Here is an 18646-nt window from a genome sequence, read left to right on the forward strand (position 1 = left end):
CCCAGCTTGTGAACTTCTCCTCGTTGTTCTCATACCATTGCTTGTCAGTGCCCTCCAAGTAGAAAAATATGTTAGCCAAACACACGGTGTCATCCCATTTGTTAAATTTTGCTATACGCTCATATACCTTCAGCCACTTGTTTGGATCTTGGCCATCATCACCAGAGAAACCGGAAGGATGTCTCATGTGGTGGCACACAGTTGCTGTCATCGTAATATCCTATTATTCTTCTGTCTCCGATAGAGTGCAATCTGTTGAATATGGCTCTAACTCGGGTTCCTCGCCACATAAATGGCGTCTCTGTCATGGCCTGATGGGAGCCACTGTGTCGTCGATAATGGGCGCTATCACAAGGTCCAATACCCAGTGCCTCCACTAGAATAATGTCACGTCGAAGGAGGTGTAAGTAGATGAATGATGAACACTGACTTCCCTTAACGAAGGTTTATTCAGCACTTCCACATACAAGAGCACGGAGCGAACTGCCTCCAGCCAGAACACATACAGTATATATATACAGCTACAGAACATTCCAGTACAATGATTCTTCACATTTGTGGATACTTCTAGAATGTACTCAAACCGAATATAGCAATTAAAATTGTAGAGTCCAGGTGAGTTTTGAACTCACGACCCTCCATGCAACAGTTAAGTATTATCACCACGGTGCTACTCAGCTACTTCTGTGAAAATATTGTTTCCCGGTGGAGGTTGACATCATAAACATTCAACAGAACTAGATCTGAAAACCTTCTCACAAAGCACTTCCAACATCGAAATCTGTATACATCCTATGGCTGTAACTGTGAGCTCTTTGGTATTATCAGATGAACAACTTTCTTGTCCTCATGCAAGATGCTCTAAACTGTTCTTTCACACAGTTCACTGCAAGAATGTAACAGTAATACAGATATTTCTCTTTCACTTGGAAAGAAAACAGCTTTCAAATATCTTTTGACCCAGTCAGACATTTGTTTATCAGATTTTTGATGCTTTCAAAAGCAAATTTGGGGCTTCAAAAAGAGATTCTCAAATTCTCGGTTCAAACTCACCATTAGTTCTTTTAAAACTATAAAAAGGCAGATGGTCAGTGTGATAAAATCCATTTTGAGTGTCGTACCCAAGGGTAAGAAACATTTGATGATCTGAAAGGGCTCCACGGCACAGGTACAGACATGGAAGATATACGGGTTTCAGTGTTGCTAGAACTTTGTGAGTAGGCTTCAACATCTAGTTCTGTTGAATGATTACATTGTCAATCCCCACTTGAGAAACAATATAATCAAGCAGCAGTCATTAGTACACAACCAGCTGTCTTCACAAAGACTTACCAATGTACTGAAGTATGCCTGATACAAATCAAGATTTTAGAGGATCATTTATGACAATTTCAAATCCTGCTGGCCTGATACAAATCAAGATTTTAGAGGATGATTTATGACAATTTCAAATCCTGCTGAATTTTGTTTTATTTTCCTTCTCCGTCATGTATATTATGTGAAGCAATTTCATTCATTATATGTGCATGGTGTAAAAAAAGTTATGTTTTAAGCATTTTTTAAAGATTATAATTATTTTATTACATGAGTTACTTATTATTTCCAGTTAACAAAATAAACATATGTAAAACAGTACACTAAAAAACAAGAAAAAGAACACCATGAATGTAAAATAACAGTTTAAAACATTAAACAAATATAAATAAAGTAAATGATTAGAATAATATTGAATGTTTATAGACACATCAAAAAAGTTTTGCATCACTCCAGTTCCCAGAACTCGTGAAGATAGATGTTGTCTGTGGATATTGTATTACAGACACAGTTCCTCTGACTGTTCAGAGATGTCACTAAACCTGCCCAAAGGTGTAAACAACCATGCATGAGCAGTGCCTGTTAGATGGAGGGGGTCCGACAGCCGATCAGTTCCAGTCATTCCACCAGGAAGGAGGTACACGGCTCATTTTGTTTGTAGTTCAACCATGCCTAGACGGTCAAAACTGCACTTCAATCATGTCCACATTGTTACTTTGTGCCAGAAACAGCTCTCAACAAGGGAAGCGTCCAGGCATCTCAGAGTGAACCAAAGCAATGTTGTTCGGACATGGAGGAGATACAGAAGAACAGGAAATGTTGATTACATGCCTCGCTCAAGCCACCCAAGGGCTACTACTGCAGTGGACGACTGCTGCCTATGGATTATGGCTCGGAGGAACCCTGACAGCTATGCCACCATGTTGAATAATGCTATTCGTGCAGCCACAGGGCATCGTGTTATGACTGTGCACAATAGGCTGCATGATGCGTAACTTCACTCCCGATGTCCGTGGTGAGGTCCATTTTTGCAACCACCACCATGCAGTGCAGTACAGATGGGCCCAACAACATGCCGAATGGATCACTCAGGATTGGCATCATGTTCTATTCACTGATGAGTGTCAAATATGCCTTCAACCAGACAATCATCGGAGACGTGTTTGGAGGCAACCCAGTCAGCCTAAACGCCTTAGACACACTGTCCAGTGAGTGTAGCAAGGTGGAGGTTCCCTGCTATTTTGGGGTGGTATTATGTGGGGCCAACATACACCACTGGTGGTCGTGGAAGGCACTGTAATGGCTGTACAATATGTGCATGCCATCCTCCAACCAATAGTGCAACCATATCAGCAGCATATTGGTGAGACATTCGTCTTCATGAAGGACAATTCGCACACCCATCGTGCTCATCTTGTGAATGACTTCCTTCAGGATAACTACATCGCTGGACTAGAGTGGCCAGAATGTTCTCCAGACAAGAACCCTATCAAATATGCCTGGGATAGATTGAAAAGGACTGTTTATGGATGACATGACCCACCAACCACCCTGAGGGATCTACGCCGAATCACCATTGAGGAGTGGGACAATGTGGATCAACAGTGCCTTGATGAACTTGTGGATAGTATGTCATGACGAATATAGGCATGCATCAATGCAGGAGGACTTGCTACTGGGTATTAGAGGTACCGATGTGTACAGAAATCTGGACCACCACCTCTGAAGGTCTAGCTGTTTGGTGGTACAACATGTAATGTGTGGTTTTCATTAGCAATGAAAAAGGGCGGAAATGATGTTTGTGTTGATCTCTATTCCAGTTTTCTGTACAGGTCCTGGAACTCTTGCAACTGAGGTGATGCAAAACTTTTGTTGATGTGTGTGTATTATAATTAGGAATGTTGAAAATACTCCGACAACGCATTGTGTACAGCTTATTTTCCAAAAATGGTATTTCAGAAACCAGCTCATTACAGGGATGTATGTGACTTGAAAGCTTCTTTAATTTATTTTGCAACAAAAGTTTTCTTTTTTCAAAATTAATTAATATTTACAAAATTTCAAATTATTACAAAAGTTTATTACACAGTTTTCAAGAACATTAGTTACATGTCAATTTTTGTATTAAAAACATGTTTTGTGTATCATTTTGAAGCTATTCCCTCTAAACATGAAATGCCAAATTACCATACGGTGTGTGTTTTTCCACTTAAATGTGGAACTGGGCTCAAACAAATAAATATGTACTGCATATTTTGCCCCTGCTACACATCCACCAAGTTTCACCAACATCATTTATTGACACTTGGGAACGTTCCATTGTGGCCGGCCGCGGTGGTCTCGTGGTTCTAGGCGCTCAGTCCGGAGCCGCGTGACTGCTACGGTTGCAGGTTCGAATCCTGCCTTGGGCATGGATGTGTGTGATGTCGTTAGGTTAGTTAGGTTTAAGTAGTTCTAAGTTCTAGGGGACTGGTGACCACAGATGTTAAGTCCCATAGTACTCAGAGCCATTTGAACCATTTTTTGTTCCATTGTGAACTATAGAATTGCAAAAACACAAACTCCTTTGTGTACTTCTCGGGGATCTTCAGCCTTCGGAAAGATAGCTTGCAAAATGTGTCAGTTGTCATAACCATTTTCCGTGAATAATTTTTGTAAGAGCTCAGTTCCTTTGGAATGTTTTCAGTGTCTGAAACGGTTTCCACCCGATGCACTAAGGTCCTCAGAGCAGCATGTTTCTGCGATTGGTGGTGGTAGCTGTTAGTGAACAGATATTGGTCCACATGGGTAGGTTTCTAGTCAACATTATAGCTGAGATACCTATTTGCTTTTTGGCATATGAGGACATCAAGAAATTGAAAGGCATCATCTGTCTCTGCCTTTATTATGAACTTGATGTTGTTGTGGATACTGTTGATGTGGTCCATGAATTCTCTCAGCTTTCCATATCCATGAGGCCATACATGAATGTGTAATCGATGTAACAATGAAAGCAAGTAAGCTTTGCAGGAGCCATGTCCAGGGCGATGACCTGAAAGTACTCCATAAACAGGTTTGCTTATACGGGAACTGATGGACCTCTCATCATGACAACATACATCTGTTTAAAATACTCTGTGCTGTACTAAAAATACAATGATTGAGAGTGTGCTTAAATAAATCCACAACAGTGATGTCAAATAACTAGGAGGGTAGATGTGTAGAGTCTTTGATGGGAATGCATGTGAATAGTGAGACCACTTCAAAAGTGACTATCGTATCTCCTCCAAAACACAAGCATTTAATTCAGCTGATTAAGTCATTGGTATTCTTGGTATGTTGCACACAGTGCCCAGCGTGTGTCTTTCTCATTTTTTCTGGATGTTGGGTCCTTAATATGTGGTACATGTCACCTCCTCTAGTATTGACCAATCAATTTGTCATAGTCAGCTTGTTCCATAATGACAGCTGGATTGCCCTTGGCAACTGACAATTACAATAAGAGGATCATTGTGAAGCTTGAATTTTGGCAGAATGTGCCTCGTTTCTTGATGAATTTTTCTGTGGTTTCACCGGGAAACTTGCAAACTGCTTTTTGCACACCACTTGGTCATGCTAGCACCCATTGTTGCACAACAGATGTGAACAGAGAGGAAAACTACGGAAAGGCAGAAAGGTAACTCAGTTGGCCTTGACAGCAACAGAATGGGGCAAAATATAAAAAAGCATAAGGCACTGTTACCTTGAGTAAGAAAAAAAAAAAAAAAAAAAAAAAAAAAAAAAAAAAAAAAAAAAAAGACATAATCTGACTGTGTACAAAAGTGTCACTCACAGCCCTTTCCACTGAGCTGATGCTAGAAAAGGGGCTGGTTCTTTCAGATAATTACTATACAGGGTGTTTCAAAATGAACGTACCAGTTTGAAGGCGTTGTACCATTTATTACATCAACTTAACAATTATAAATAATACACCAAATGAAAGAGCAACTCAAACAGTTTTGTTTGTATATCTGTGCACAATGGGAAGAGTAAGGAATGACAAAAAGTGACTGAAAAACGTGGTGAGCGAGTGAATGTCTTTCACGCTTAGCCCCAAGAAATATCCCCGTGGAAAGTTTATGGCCCTTTCTTTTTCGGTGAATCAACTGTAACTGATGTTACTTATCTTGATGTGCTACAGCTATGGCCCACGCCTCAATGGGAAGAAGCTGAACAACACATGTTTATTTGGGAACAAGATGGTGCACCGCATCACTGGCATAACTCCGTATGTGACTGGTTAAATGACATTGTATCCGACCGGTGGATTGGGTGCAAGGGGGCAGTTGACACAACATTTTATGCATGACCTTCATGTTCACATACAATCTGATGCGATCATGTATATGTGCCTCCAGTACCAGCTGATCTATCTGACTTTAGAAACAGTTTTGTTACAACAGTTACTCTTGATACATTGATCAAGGTATTGGACCAACTCGCCTATCGACTTGATGTGTGATTGGTGTTCACACTGAATAATTGTAAGAAAAAGTTTTTGTGTTTCTCTTTCATTTGGTGTGTTATTTATAATTGCAAGGTGAATGTAATAAGTTCTACAAAGCCTTAAAACCGATATATGCATTTTCAAACATCCTGTACTTGGATAACTGGGGCGAAAGGAATGGAAAGGTAATGGGATGGGAAAGAGATAGGAAGGAATAATCACTTCCAGCTGCCCAGAGCATTATGGTAATGCAATGGTGAGAACTGAAAATTTGTACTGGACCAGGACTTCAACATGGATGCTCTGCTTCTCTAGAGCAGTTGCCTTAACTGCCTGGGCCATCCAGGCATGCTTCCTGTCAGACCCAAATTCCTGCTCGCCAGACCACAACACCACTCACCCATTAACCCCCTTCCTATGGATTCCTGATTCTTATATGAGTTCGGACATTGGTTGTGCATCTGCACTGGAGCTTTTTCATCAAACAGCCATCACACCCATAGAATTATAGATTGGTTTCTGTTCTGTCTGACTTGGCCTACAGAACAGACATCACTCACATCTACAATTACTATTCTGTCATATCAGTGAACCTTCATCACTTATTTCTAGGTCAGTGATAACTCAGTTGTCCAAAACATATTTTAGATAACTATATGTAATCATTTACAACAACATAAAAAAGCTACCCTTCAAACTTTGTGAGGGAAAGACAAATGTCAGAGTCCACTGCATCATAAGAACTATAGGAATGCATAACTTTCTCAGGAAAAAAGTGTCCTATACACTAATGGAACTCATTCTTTAGTACTACTAGTCTGTCTGGGAGTCATAGATTTTATTGATGAAGATTTTGAAAAACTAGTGGAAAAACTGTGTACTTCATCATCATCTTGAGTTGTCAGTGTTAGAGTGTTTCATGCTGGAAACAACACTTAGGCTTTGGCTAAGCATTTCTGTACCGTATTTTTTCCATGAACAGTGATAGTTGCAGAGGTATGTGGGACAGCTTCTATGAGATGGGAAAAGTATAGGTATGTACTTTTAATTTAAAAAAAAAAAACAGTCTTGGTTCCAAAATAATAATTATTTAACACTGCATAATTTCACCCCTTGGAGTATCATCAGCTTATCTACAAAGAAAGGCAAAAAAAAAGGAATATATTAATAAGACAAGGGGCATAGTCCTACTGTGTTCCTCTACAACTTGTTATCAATGTTTTCCTTTTTTCCCTTTCTTTGTAGATAATCTCATTATGCCCCAGTAGGATGAAATGCATTATTGATGTAATTATTATTTTGCAATCAAGGCCATTTTTTCAAAATAATGTGTAGCTGTTGCTATATTAGTCAGCAGATGGAACTGAAAAGATATATAAACTGAAATATACTGAACTTTGCGGATAGCCATGATGCATATATGAATAACTCAGTTGTTATGCTTATTACCTCTAAAATGCAATGGTCTAAGTTCGAGGCACAATCTGGTATATGGTTTTGAATTGGTGGTCTAACCTGCTAAGTATACTTAGCCTCATTTACTGAGAATTGTTTAAAATTAAATGAACCTATCTTTTCACTCCTGTAGTGTGCATAGAGGGTGAAGACTGGTGACGAAATTTCCGAATTCTGGCATTTGCCACTTTTGACAGGGAATCATTCTTCTCAAAGAGCAACAACAAATGGGATGCATTGAAAGGAGTCAAGTGATACTCATATGAGGTATTCTCCTATAAACAGTAGAAAATGGCTTGTAGACACTGAATGGAAATACATACTGAAGTATGATAGAACATTACTAAGTCCTTGATAGCACCTCCTCACAAATTAATTGGTCACCGTGGGAATGTATGTCACACTCGTACCAGTTCTGTGATGTTGAGGTACATATAGAATTCAGTCATATAATCACAAGTGATAATTATTGAATTTGTTGTGCGATCTGATATTTTCCTGGCAGGGATCCTTGGGCATCCACCAGGATCGTGTCGTGAGCTCCCCCCAATATTTCAGCAAGCAGATGTGTTGCAATCTTCAGATGGTTCCTCCTGAATGCTGCTCTCCTCAGTGTCCTATACGTATTGCTCATTACCCCATTCATCACTCAGCTTTTCTGTTGCTGTCCTTGCAGCCGTTGTGGTGGGTGGTGGGAGTGGTGGCGATGACACTCAGCTGTGAACTGCAGTCCCCAGCCTCCACACTGTCACTGTTAGGTGTGGATCTGTGTACTGAAACACTTTGCTTTCTTTCAGTGCAGTGCAGGGCTCTATGCCTGACACAGTTTTAGGGTGCAGTCTTTGGTCATTACACCATCTTGGACCCTAATTTCAATGGCCTCCTTAATCACACAATCCTGGGAGTAGGAAGGCTGTGGTAAGTATCTTGGTTTGTTGTAATCTATAGTATTGTCAGTTTTTATACTACAGTTGGCAGCAGTCTTGCTGCATTGACATGGGGTTTGGTCGACATCCAGCTTGCAAAGGGGTAGATAATTGTTTGCTGAACCTTGTAGTGTCAAGGTCATAGAGGAAGGGCGAAATACACATTTGATGTTGTGTCACTGCAAGATCCTGATGACTTTTCAAGAGGTATTTCCGAGAAAGAAGGTGCACTCTAGTGCTTCTCTTTTTCTTCCTGCTGTTGTCTAGGTACAATCTGTTAAAACACATGCATTATAGGGTTATTGCTCTATCCATTTCTTTGGAATGTTGTCTCCAGTGCATCAGATCAGTTGGAACATTGTCTGGTCACAGAAGGATCGCGTCCTGTGAACAAGCTTGCATAAAGTGGTTTAACACTGGGATCTGTGGTGACTACTGGAGACATGTAGATACTGATCTCTGATAGCAGAAGGTCCCACACAGGCCTCCCCATTTAGTGTGGAGTACTGGGGCAGAAGTGTAGGCATCTACACTAGTTGAGGATGCAGTCATTGAAGTGAGATGTTAGTCAAGGGGTGTGCCCATGCCGGAATTGTGGGTGGTTTTCTTGTGGAGGGAATGGTGCAGCTGGTGGTGGAGATGGAGAAGCAGGTGGCAACAGCTCTAGCAGTGTCACAGAACAACAATGTGTCTTTTGAGTAGTGTGTCTAGACTATCTGTGCACACTGTTTTCCAGTTTGCCATCAGTTACATCAAGAAACAGGAGGATGCCACCCTGTTCCATCTCCACAGTAAATTGTGTATTTCAGTGAAGAGAGTTGACGTGATGTAGAAAGTTACCTAAGCTGCACCATCCACATGGCCAGATGACAAATATTTCATCCATGTAACAGAAGAAACAGGTTGTTTTCTGTTGGGGTCACTCCAGTGCCTGGTCCTCAAAATCTCCCATGAACAAATTCACCGCAACTGGTGACAGAGGGGACACAATGGCGACGCTGTCTGTCTGTTCATAATAATTTCCATCAAACACAAAGTAAGTTGAGGTGAGCACAAACTCAGAGTCTCATCAGGTTGTCTAGAATTTTTTGTTTATCAGTTTCATGGATTCCTTTGGTGATACCCTGATGAAGAGGGACACCATATGAAAACTCAACAGTGTTTGTAGATGTCATAAAAAATGAATGGAACAATGTTTCTACACAAAAGGACTCAAGAGAGCAGTTATGCGAAGCCATATGTTACTAGTTCTGCATTGCTGGCTATTGGTCACAGAGGGATGACCTCTTTGAGAATTTTGGCAACCCATACAGTCAAGGTGAAGCAGCAGCTCATGATCAAAGTTTCTTGAGCACATCAAAGACACTGCAAAGAGGTTCAGTGGTTGTTCTCTGGAGGTGACTTGCTAGATCTCCTTCTACTTTCATGCATGCTGTGTATTTGAGAAGTCCATAAATTTTGTTTATATTGTGAACGCAGAAGCAAAACCATAGCATTCCTTTTGTCAGTGGGCAGAATGACCATATCTGGATCATAATGTAAGTTCCAGGTGGCCTCTCTCTATGTCCGAAATGTTGCTCTTCGCTGGTGTAACCTTGATGAGTGTGCATCACAGTTCAATGTGTATTTCTTCAACCTCATTGACTGATAGCATATAGCTTAGACAGATTTTATCTAGCCAACAGCACAAAGAGAAAGGGGAACACAAATCAGTACTGTGCAACTTGTTTGTTGGCATTACCTCCAGAAAGGTCACTAGAATCTTGGAGTGACACAATGTCAAATGTGTATTTTACTGACCCCTTGTGACCTTGTTACTGATGGGTTCAGTAAAGGATGAGATGGGTCTTTTGCAAACCAGAGGTCTACTAAATCCCCTCCCAGTGTCACAAGGCATACATTGGCGAAATTGTATTTGTGGTATAAGAGAAACGATGAGAACATAGATGACACACTAAATTATGCCACGCCACCAAATGAGCTGTGGCCAACCATGATATAAAAGTGACTATTTTGTAAACCCCCGTCGCCAGTTTGGTAAAGGCCTCGTCACTACTGCTGTTGAGGCTGAGTTGCCACTGTTGTTACGGTAGGCCGAGTTTGTGTGTTCATGAAATGGCTTCTGGTGCAGTACACCTCTAAGACAATTTCTACCTGCCACCAATACACAACTATGCCCCAGGGTCAGGTAACAGGATAGGAGAACAAAGGTTCTATGACACTCCAACAAATTAGTAACAAAGTCACACAAATGAGTTAAGGTTTACTTATCTTTGTGATTTGTTGAATAATTAATACTGCAACACTCCTTGTAACATAGCACAAAAAAGGCTGTCAATGGCTAAGTGCAAATAATTGTAGCTTAACTTCACAGTACATAGCAAATGCAATTTACAACAAACAACTGTCTGTTCACTTCTAAGAGTTCACTAAACGATGTTCCTCTGTCTAAGTCAGCCCTGGACAATGGTGTACCGGGTGAGGAAGAAAGGATGGACATTTTTAGAACAGCTAGTATTCCGGCTCAGGCAGTGGGAGTGGGGGGAGAAATGTGGTAACATAGTTGGTAGCTCCTGCCATTTTGTTTAGTCAAGGCCATGGACTGTGCAACATTGTGTGTTTAGCTAAGATAGTTTTGTGTGCAATAATGAGTCTATCATTGCAGTGCAGCATGAGTTTCGTTGCCATTTCAATCTCGCTAGACATGATAGTGTTCCCACTCGTAACACCATTTTACGTTGGGTAGAATCATTTCGAACACGAGGAACAGTTATGAACAAAAAACCACCAGGAGCTCCTCACTCAGTTTGGATACAAGAAAATGTGGAAAGGGTTTGGCAAGCCATGCTCTGTAGTCCTGGTCAATCTGCTAGAAGACACTCAGCTGAGCTGCACCTCAGTAATTGCTCGGTGAGGCATATTTCGCATACTAACCTAAAATTTCATCCCTATGAAGTGGCCATTCTGCAAAAATTAAACCCAAGAGATTATGAACAGTGGCTACATTTTTTTCCCGAGAAATGGAGGCCAAATTTGAGCAAAATGACAACATTATTTTGCTTATGAGTGATGAAGCTCATTTCCATTTAAATGGAATGTTAAATCAGCAGAACTGTCATTATTGGGCCAGTGAAAACCCAAAACTGCTGCATGAGAAACCATTACATAGTCACAAGGTGACTGTTTGGTGTACTGTGATAGGTACAGATGTTATTGGTCCATACTTTTTCCAAGACGAGAACGGAAACACTGTAACTGTAACCTCTGAATGATATAGAGAGTTGATCACTGAATTCTTCGTACCTGAATTAAGAAGAAAATGTATTCCTATCCAGCGAGTGTGGTTCCAGCAAGGTAGAGCTACAGCTTACATGGCAAGATTGACTATGGAAGCAATGAAGACTGTTTTTCATGGTAGAGTTATTTCCCAGTTTGGGGACATTCATTGGCCTCCTCATTCCCCTGACCTGTCCATGTGTGACTACTTTTTGTGGGGTTACTTCAAATCAAGTGTGTACCTGTATAATCCACATGCACTTGAAGAATTGAAGGAAGCTGTTCATGTGGAAATTGTCCAAATAGACAGAGGCATGTTGCAGAGAGTTGAAGCCAACTTCAGAGAGTGCTTTGAGAAGGGCATCGCTGAAAATGGCCGTCACCTTGGAGATGTGTTTTTCAAGCATTAATTTTGTTAAATGGCAACGTTATTTGATTGTTATTCTGTAATTAAAAATTTTTTGAAGCACTCTTAATGATATATTGTTCATTTGAAAACCGTTCACCCTTCATGCCTCACCCTGTATAACCATGTGGGTGACAGCTGCTCTTCTATCTTCAGAGAAGGCTTCTGTCCATTGTTGTCCAGTCATTGGCGAATTGTACTCGGCCGGCAATTGGCCGAGGCGAAGTTGATATCTTTATTCTCAGCACCGCGTGTGGCGCTGGTGGAACTTGCGCAAGTGGCAAGTTTCTGTGGCACTGGCATCAGCTCGCATATTTGCACCTGTGGTGCTTTTCCCCTGGCTGTGTCTTGTTCAAATAACACAGCACACTATACTATAGATTTAAAAAATAAAAAAGAAAAGTAGGCCTTCTTCCTCCATCTGGGATTGCATGCGTAAAGAGGCCACTGAAATTAGGGTCCAGGGGAATATAATTAACAAATACAGTGGCCTACAAGTGAGTCAGGCATGCAATCTTGCACTGAGCCAAGAAAAAGCAGTGTTCCCGTAGTCAGGTGTGCAGTTGACAGTGGTAGTGTGGAGTCTGCTGACTGCAATTCGCAGCCAGGTGCTGCCACCCCCACCACTGCCACCACCCAACACAGTGGTTGTATGTATGGTGACAGGAGCGGAGTGATGGCAGTAGTAACGCCCAACGTATACAGGACCCCAAGTGAGTGTCTGTCGAAATATTTTGGAGACCTTACAATGGGACCAGGGTGGACAACTGATTATTCTACTAGTTAGTGAATTATTTACTTCATACCAGGTACTGAACAAATCAGTTAGTACCCGGTACATAATTCACTGTGAAAATTAAATATGTCCAATACAGTTAGAACAATAGGCAGATTGATGTAACATGTTCTGCAGAAAGTATAAAGAGCCTGTTCCATACTAATGCATGCATCTGTCTGTCAGAATTGGACAGCTGATAGTATAGAACCAATAAAACATTTATTCATGTTCAACTGTTATCTTTCATCACTTTCCTAATGCCAGACTGATCATGATGCTTTTGGATCGCATAGGAAAGTATTCAATCACATGGAATTTAGTGCAGGGAGTTGAACAATAGGAAATGTAAATGAAAAGGCATGTAGACAGTCACAGGAAATCTAGAACAGGCAGTCGAATAGTAGGAACTGTAAATTAAAAGGTGCTGTCACTTAGAGATCTACAATAAATATTCATCAACTAAGTATAATGTGTTCCAGTGAAATATCTGACAACCCACACCAAATTACTGACATTTAATAATGTAAAACTGTGTTGTTAGAGGAGAAAAGATTTTATGTAAGAAGAGTGCAACAACAGAACTGGATTATTAAATAGCAAGGAAAAGAGACAAAGTAGCTTGATGTTCCTGAACTCTGGAAATGGCAACTTGCTCTCCAACACAGCCATGCAATCTGACATTCTCCTGGGCCTTAACCTTCGTTAACACATCGCCCCTCACTTTCATCATCTACTTTTTTGTTATGTATATTGGTTTTACTCCACTCTCCCCTCTTTTTCCTTTACACCCTTTTCCTCCTAGATTTTAATTGCATTATTCATCTTTCTTCTTCTAATCCATCTTTATTTCTCAGTCTCCTACTCTCTCTGATGTCTCCCACTTCATATTTGTCTCCCCTCATCCTCAGAAAAGGTGTGCCCCAGTCATCCTGGGATCTGAGTGACTGCCATTCCTTTTTAAACTTCCCTGTTGTATTACTCTTTCTTACTCAAGAAAGGAACTAATAAAGCTGAAAGCAAGGCTAGCATATGTACATTTATACAGTGCTATAAAAAAATGCAACACCTTCAAGGACTATGTGCAGTGGCATCACACTGTAATATGTGCATACTGAGGGCTATAGTGTTTGTAATTCATTTGTCATGGTCATTGGAGGTCAGTCACCCCCAACCTGCTATCCTGATCCTTCCCCACTTCATACTGCCTCTTTACCTCCACGACCCACCCTAGACTGCTGCTCACGTCAGATGCAGTTGCAGTTTCCAGTCAGGTCACAGCAGCTGAACACATTGGCCGTGTGTGTGTGTGTGTGTGTGTGTGTGTGTGTGTGTGTGTGTGTGTTCTATCTCCAAAGAAGGACTTTCTGTCCAATAGCTTCATTGTTTGGCTATCTTTTCACTGTGCCTGTCTGTGACTCAATGCCACATCTACGTGGCATCTTTTTCATAATATTGTTTTTATTCTATCCTAGACTTGCCAATGTTTAAAAGTAATGAATGATTTATTCAAGTCACAAGGAATGCTAACTGTCAACAGCAAGCTTGCAAGGCTTATTAATAAAAACGTTGAAGTACTGCATATCAGCAATTCAGCCATTAAAAGCAACAAAACAAATTATTTATTTGAAGTATTGTTTTTCCATGTTATATTTGTTTCGTAGCATTTAATTATGCTTCTGAGTAGCTGTTTAAATGGTGCTTACAGGAGTTGGAGCTCTATGATGATAACTTGCTAGATAAGCCAGCTATATTGCTTATAAACAAGATGGATACAAAAGGTGCTGAAGAAATGTTTGCAACTATCAAAGATAAGCTGCATCATTTATCAGGTATGCAGCTTTTACTAATTTATTGCTCTTAAATTTTTCATAAATGAAGCAAACATAAAATGAAACTTGTCATTTTATTCTCAGTAGTGTAAAATCATTCACTAGAATTTTTATTTGTTCTGGAAGGTACAATGAATGAAGCTTTGTGTTTTTGCACTGTATATGAAGTTTGTTCAGAAAATTCTCGAACTTTGTCCACAAATTTTTTCTACACTGACCATTTACTTATTGAGCATGGCCTCCTTCAAAATACTCTCCTCCACAATTGATATACTACTCCCAACACCGTTTCCATTACTGGAAGCAGTCTTGGTATGCCTCTTGCTGGATCACTTGAAGTAGTCTGTGATTTATCTTGTCTATCATCCCGATAGTACCATCAAGTAACAGTTTGCCTCTGTAGCATGAATTCATGATGAACTAATCCTTCTGAAAGTCAAAGATAATTATCAGCATGGCTTTGATGTTTGACCTGATAAGATTTTTTTTGGTTTTGGAGAAACTTTTCTGGCCCATTGTGAAGATTGAATCTTGACCTCAACTTCATAACCATAGATGGTTGGTTGGTTGGTTGGTTGGTTGGTTGGTTGGCTGGAGAAGGGACCAAACTACGCTATCATCAGTCCCTCTGACCATGGATTAACTAAAACCAAGAAAATCCCATATTAGAATCATAACCATAGACCCATGTCTCATCACCAGTTATAATTCTCTTAAGGAACATCGTGTTCTCATTTATGAGATCCAAAGGCTCTTCACAGATTCCTAGGTGAAGGTCTTTCTGGTCTTGACTCAGGAGTAGTTGAGACGAACTTGGTGGCAGCACGATGCATTCCAAGATGCTGTGTCAGGATTGTAAGACGTGATCCAATTGAAATGACACATTCTTCTGCAATCTCTTGGATTGTAGATCTTCAATTGGCAAGTGCAATTTCATCGAAGCTCCTAACATGAACATTGTCGGTAGACACCAAAGAGTGTCCTAAACAAGAGTCATCTTTAACTTCCGTCTGGCCATTTTTAAACCATGTGAACCATTCTTAACACTGAGTACAGCTTAACCACTCATCACTGCAAGTTTCCTGCATTGTTTGATGTGTCTCTGTAAAGGTTTTCTTGAGTTTCACACAAAATTTCTGTGAGTTTCACGCAAAATTTCATGTAGATGCATTGCTCCTCTAACTCTTCCATCTCAAAATTCAGTGTACTTCGTCCAATGTACATTAATGAAATCTGAGGAAATACATGAAAGATCTTTGAGGAGAGTACATAGTGCAGACACTGACCATCATGAAGTAATCGCCAGCTTGCTAAATTTACAAAATGTCACTTCTCCCAACCCTTAACCACATGAATATCCATATGGAAGACCCAGATGCAAGGCCTGTTCCATACAGCTTCCAGCACATCCTATTCCCTCACTTATTATTATATTAAGTTTGATTCATGGCTACTACTAACGTACATGGAAGGGTAATTTTTACATCCCAGTTGTAGAGCTCAGTGTTCAGCAGAAGAGGGTCACTTTCAGTGGCTGCTTCAGAGCTCCTTGTCACCTGGATCCTCACTTCCAATAACAGTTTCTTTACCGAGCGAGGTGGCGCAGTGGCTAGCACACTGGACTCACATTCAGGAGGATGACGGTTCAATCCCGTGTCCAGCCATCCTGATTTAGATTTTCCGTGATTTCCCTAAATCGCTCCAGGCAAATGCTGGGATGGTTCCTTTGAAAGGGCACAACCGACTTCCTTCCCCTTCCTTCCCTAATCCGATGAGACCGATGACCTTGCTGTCTGTCTGATTTACATGAGGGACATCTCAAAACAACAACCACAGATGAAATATCAAGAAAATGCACATTATAGTACTGGATGAGAGACTGACATCCCAGGCATATCTGGAGGAACAGTTTGGTACAGTTTGCATGATGATTTAACAAAAAGAAAACTTTGTACCACTCGATATCACATTTATTAAATTTTGAGCACAAGCAGATGCAAAAATAAATTTCTCATCATGCACAGATCATTTTAAGTAGGATCCAACTAATTTTATTATTTTGACTGAGGAATGGGACCACTCAGTGACAAAACTGCAAAAACAGCAGTGTGTGGAAACTGTTGACGCTGCACCAAGGCAGTGTTCAGTTTTATCAGCTGGAAAATTCAAGGTCAGTGTTTTCTGGGATCCCAACCAGATTCTTTTTATTTGTTACCTTGCAAGGGATAACACAATAACTGGTGAATGCAATAGAAATTATCCGGGCCACCTGGTTGAAATATTAAATTAGAAAAGGCCTGGATTGCAAGTGAAAAACAATAAAGATCAAATAACTATTTTTATTATTGGAAATGGAAATATGAGTAGACTATAGTATAGACTGTTGGAATATCCCCCCCCCCCCCCTTTCTCACCAATTCACCAGATTTAACACCCTGTGACTTGCACCTATTCCCACACCTAAAAATGATTTGGTCCATGATGAGCTGTAGGTGGTTGTATTAAGTCTTTCAAAACTGGGTGATTTTTTTAATCCAAAAAATGCATGTTTGCTTTTTCTGTGCCAGCACAAAACTTTTAACTCTACTTAAGTGTTACCATGAGCATCATGTCAGTTACATTAAACTCATTTATTTCTGGTCTTCATTAGATTGTGTCAGGCTTTGGCATTATCTTTGATTTCTAGCTTCAGTGAAATACTTCCAAATACACTGCCAGAAGAAAAAAGTTAGTACACTTGGAAAGATGATGTCAATTTTGATCCTATGACAGCTTGTGCCACCTGGGAGATAGTAGATGTATTTGATTTTGCTTTTAATATCATCCACCAACAGAAAGTGTTGTGGCATAGCTACTAGAACATCATTTGTGTCTACCTTTTAATAGGGAATGCTCACAGCAAGAAGGCCCAGGGTGGTGCAGATGTGTGAAGCAAGCAGGCAACCATGCCACAGGGATGCACTTGTGCTTCCTACAGCCAAATGAGTGAGTTTGAGAGGGGTCAAATTGTGGCCTTTCAAGTGGCAGGATGGTCCTTTTGGAGAATTCCACACAAGTTGGATGTGCTGCCTCAGTGATCATGAGAACTTCTCTCATCCATAGATGAGGTTCTGGGCATCCATACAGCACAGACACGCACCAGGATCACCATTTTGTAAAGGCAGCAGTGGTAGATCATACAGATACCACAGCACAGATAACAGGGCTTGTGAGCCCAGACGCGTCAACACAGACTATTGTGAACTAGTTATTAGCAGCGGGATTACGGGCACACAACCTCTAGCCCATCTTTCACTCATGTCACAACTTACATGCATGGCTTGACTGATGTCATCAGAGGATCTCTTGGAAGATGGAATGGTGCACCATGGTCTTCAGTGATTTCGTTTGCACATACGACATATACCTGGTGAGCATTGTCTTATAGAGTGCATTTATCTGACACACTGGCCCCATCCCAGGCCTTATGGTTTTGTGTGTGATAAGTTACAACTTTGGTGCACCTTTGGTGTTTCTGGAGGGGTGCTAACCAGCATTGGTACATGCAGAATGTTGTTAGACCCATTCTTTTGCCATTCCTGCAACAGGAATGTGATGTGTTGTTCCAACAGGAAAATGCTCACCCATACACTGGATATGGAACTCAACATGCTCCACGAGACATGCAGCAACTTCCCAGGCTAGCATGATCTCCAGACTTGTCTCCAATCGAGCATGTGTGGCATATGATGGGACAAGAAGTAACTCGTGCAACTCGTCAATCAACAACTCTTGCAGAACTGCTTGAACAGGTCAAAGTGGTCTGGCATAACATTTCCTGGACAGTATTTGCCATCCGTATAATCAACTGGATGCCAAAGTCAGTGCCTGCACTGTGGGTATGATATATGCTACGTCAGAACTGCTTGTGCTATTGATCTGTAAAAGCAATTCTTTCATATACTCCATATGCACTGTTGCAACAATAAATCTCAAGTGAATTGAAAACCTCTAAAAGGGTGTACCGTCTTTTTTTTATCCACACTACTTTATATGTACGGCAACCATAGCTGAAATATTCCATGACTTGAATAAACAAGACCACTCCAACTGTTAGAATTCTTTATTGGAGAACACAACTGCTTTCACAAATTAAATTTGCATTTTCAAGTGCTTCACTATATACAGAGGGATAAAAGAACTTGTCAGAAATTTAGG

At 40.6% G+C, this 18646-nt stretch overlaps 1 protein-coding gene across 1 annotated transcript in view; it reads left to right on the plus strand.

Moving 5' to 3' along the window:
- Positions 1-18646, plus strand: part of LOC124605852 (GTP-binding protein 10 homolog) — a 68214-nt gene that overhangs the window by 39783 nt on the left and 9785 nt on the right. Inside the window, exon 6 of the mRNA XM_047137785.1 lies at positions 14326-14449. Coding sequence (XP_046993741.1) covers positions 14326-14449 — 124 coding nt within the window. The remainder of the gene's footprint in view (positions 1-14325; positions 14450-18646) is intronic.

This window comes from Schistocerca americana, chromosome 3, assembly GCF_021461395.2.
Source record: "Schistocerca americana isolate TAMUIC-IGC-003095 chromosome 3, iqSchAmer2.1, whole genome shotgun sequence".
Taxonomy (NCBI): Eukaryota; Metazoa; Arthropoda; class Insecta; order Orthoptera; family Acrididae; genus Schistocerca; species Schistocerca americana.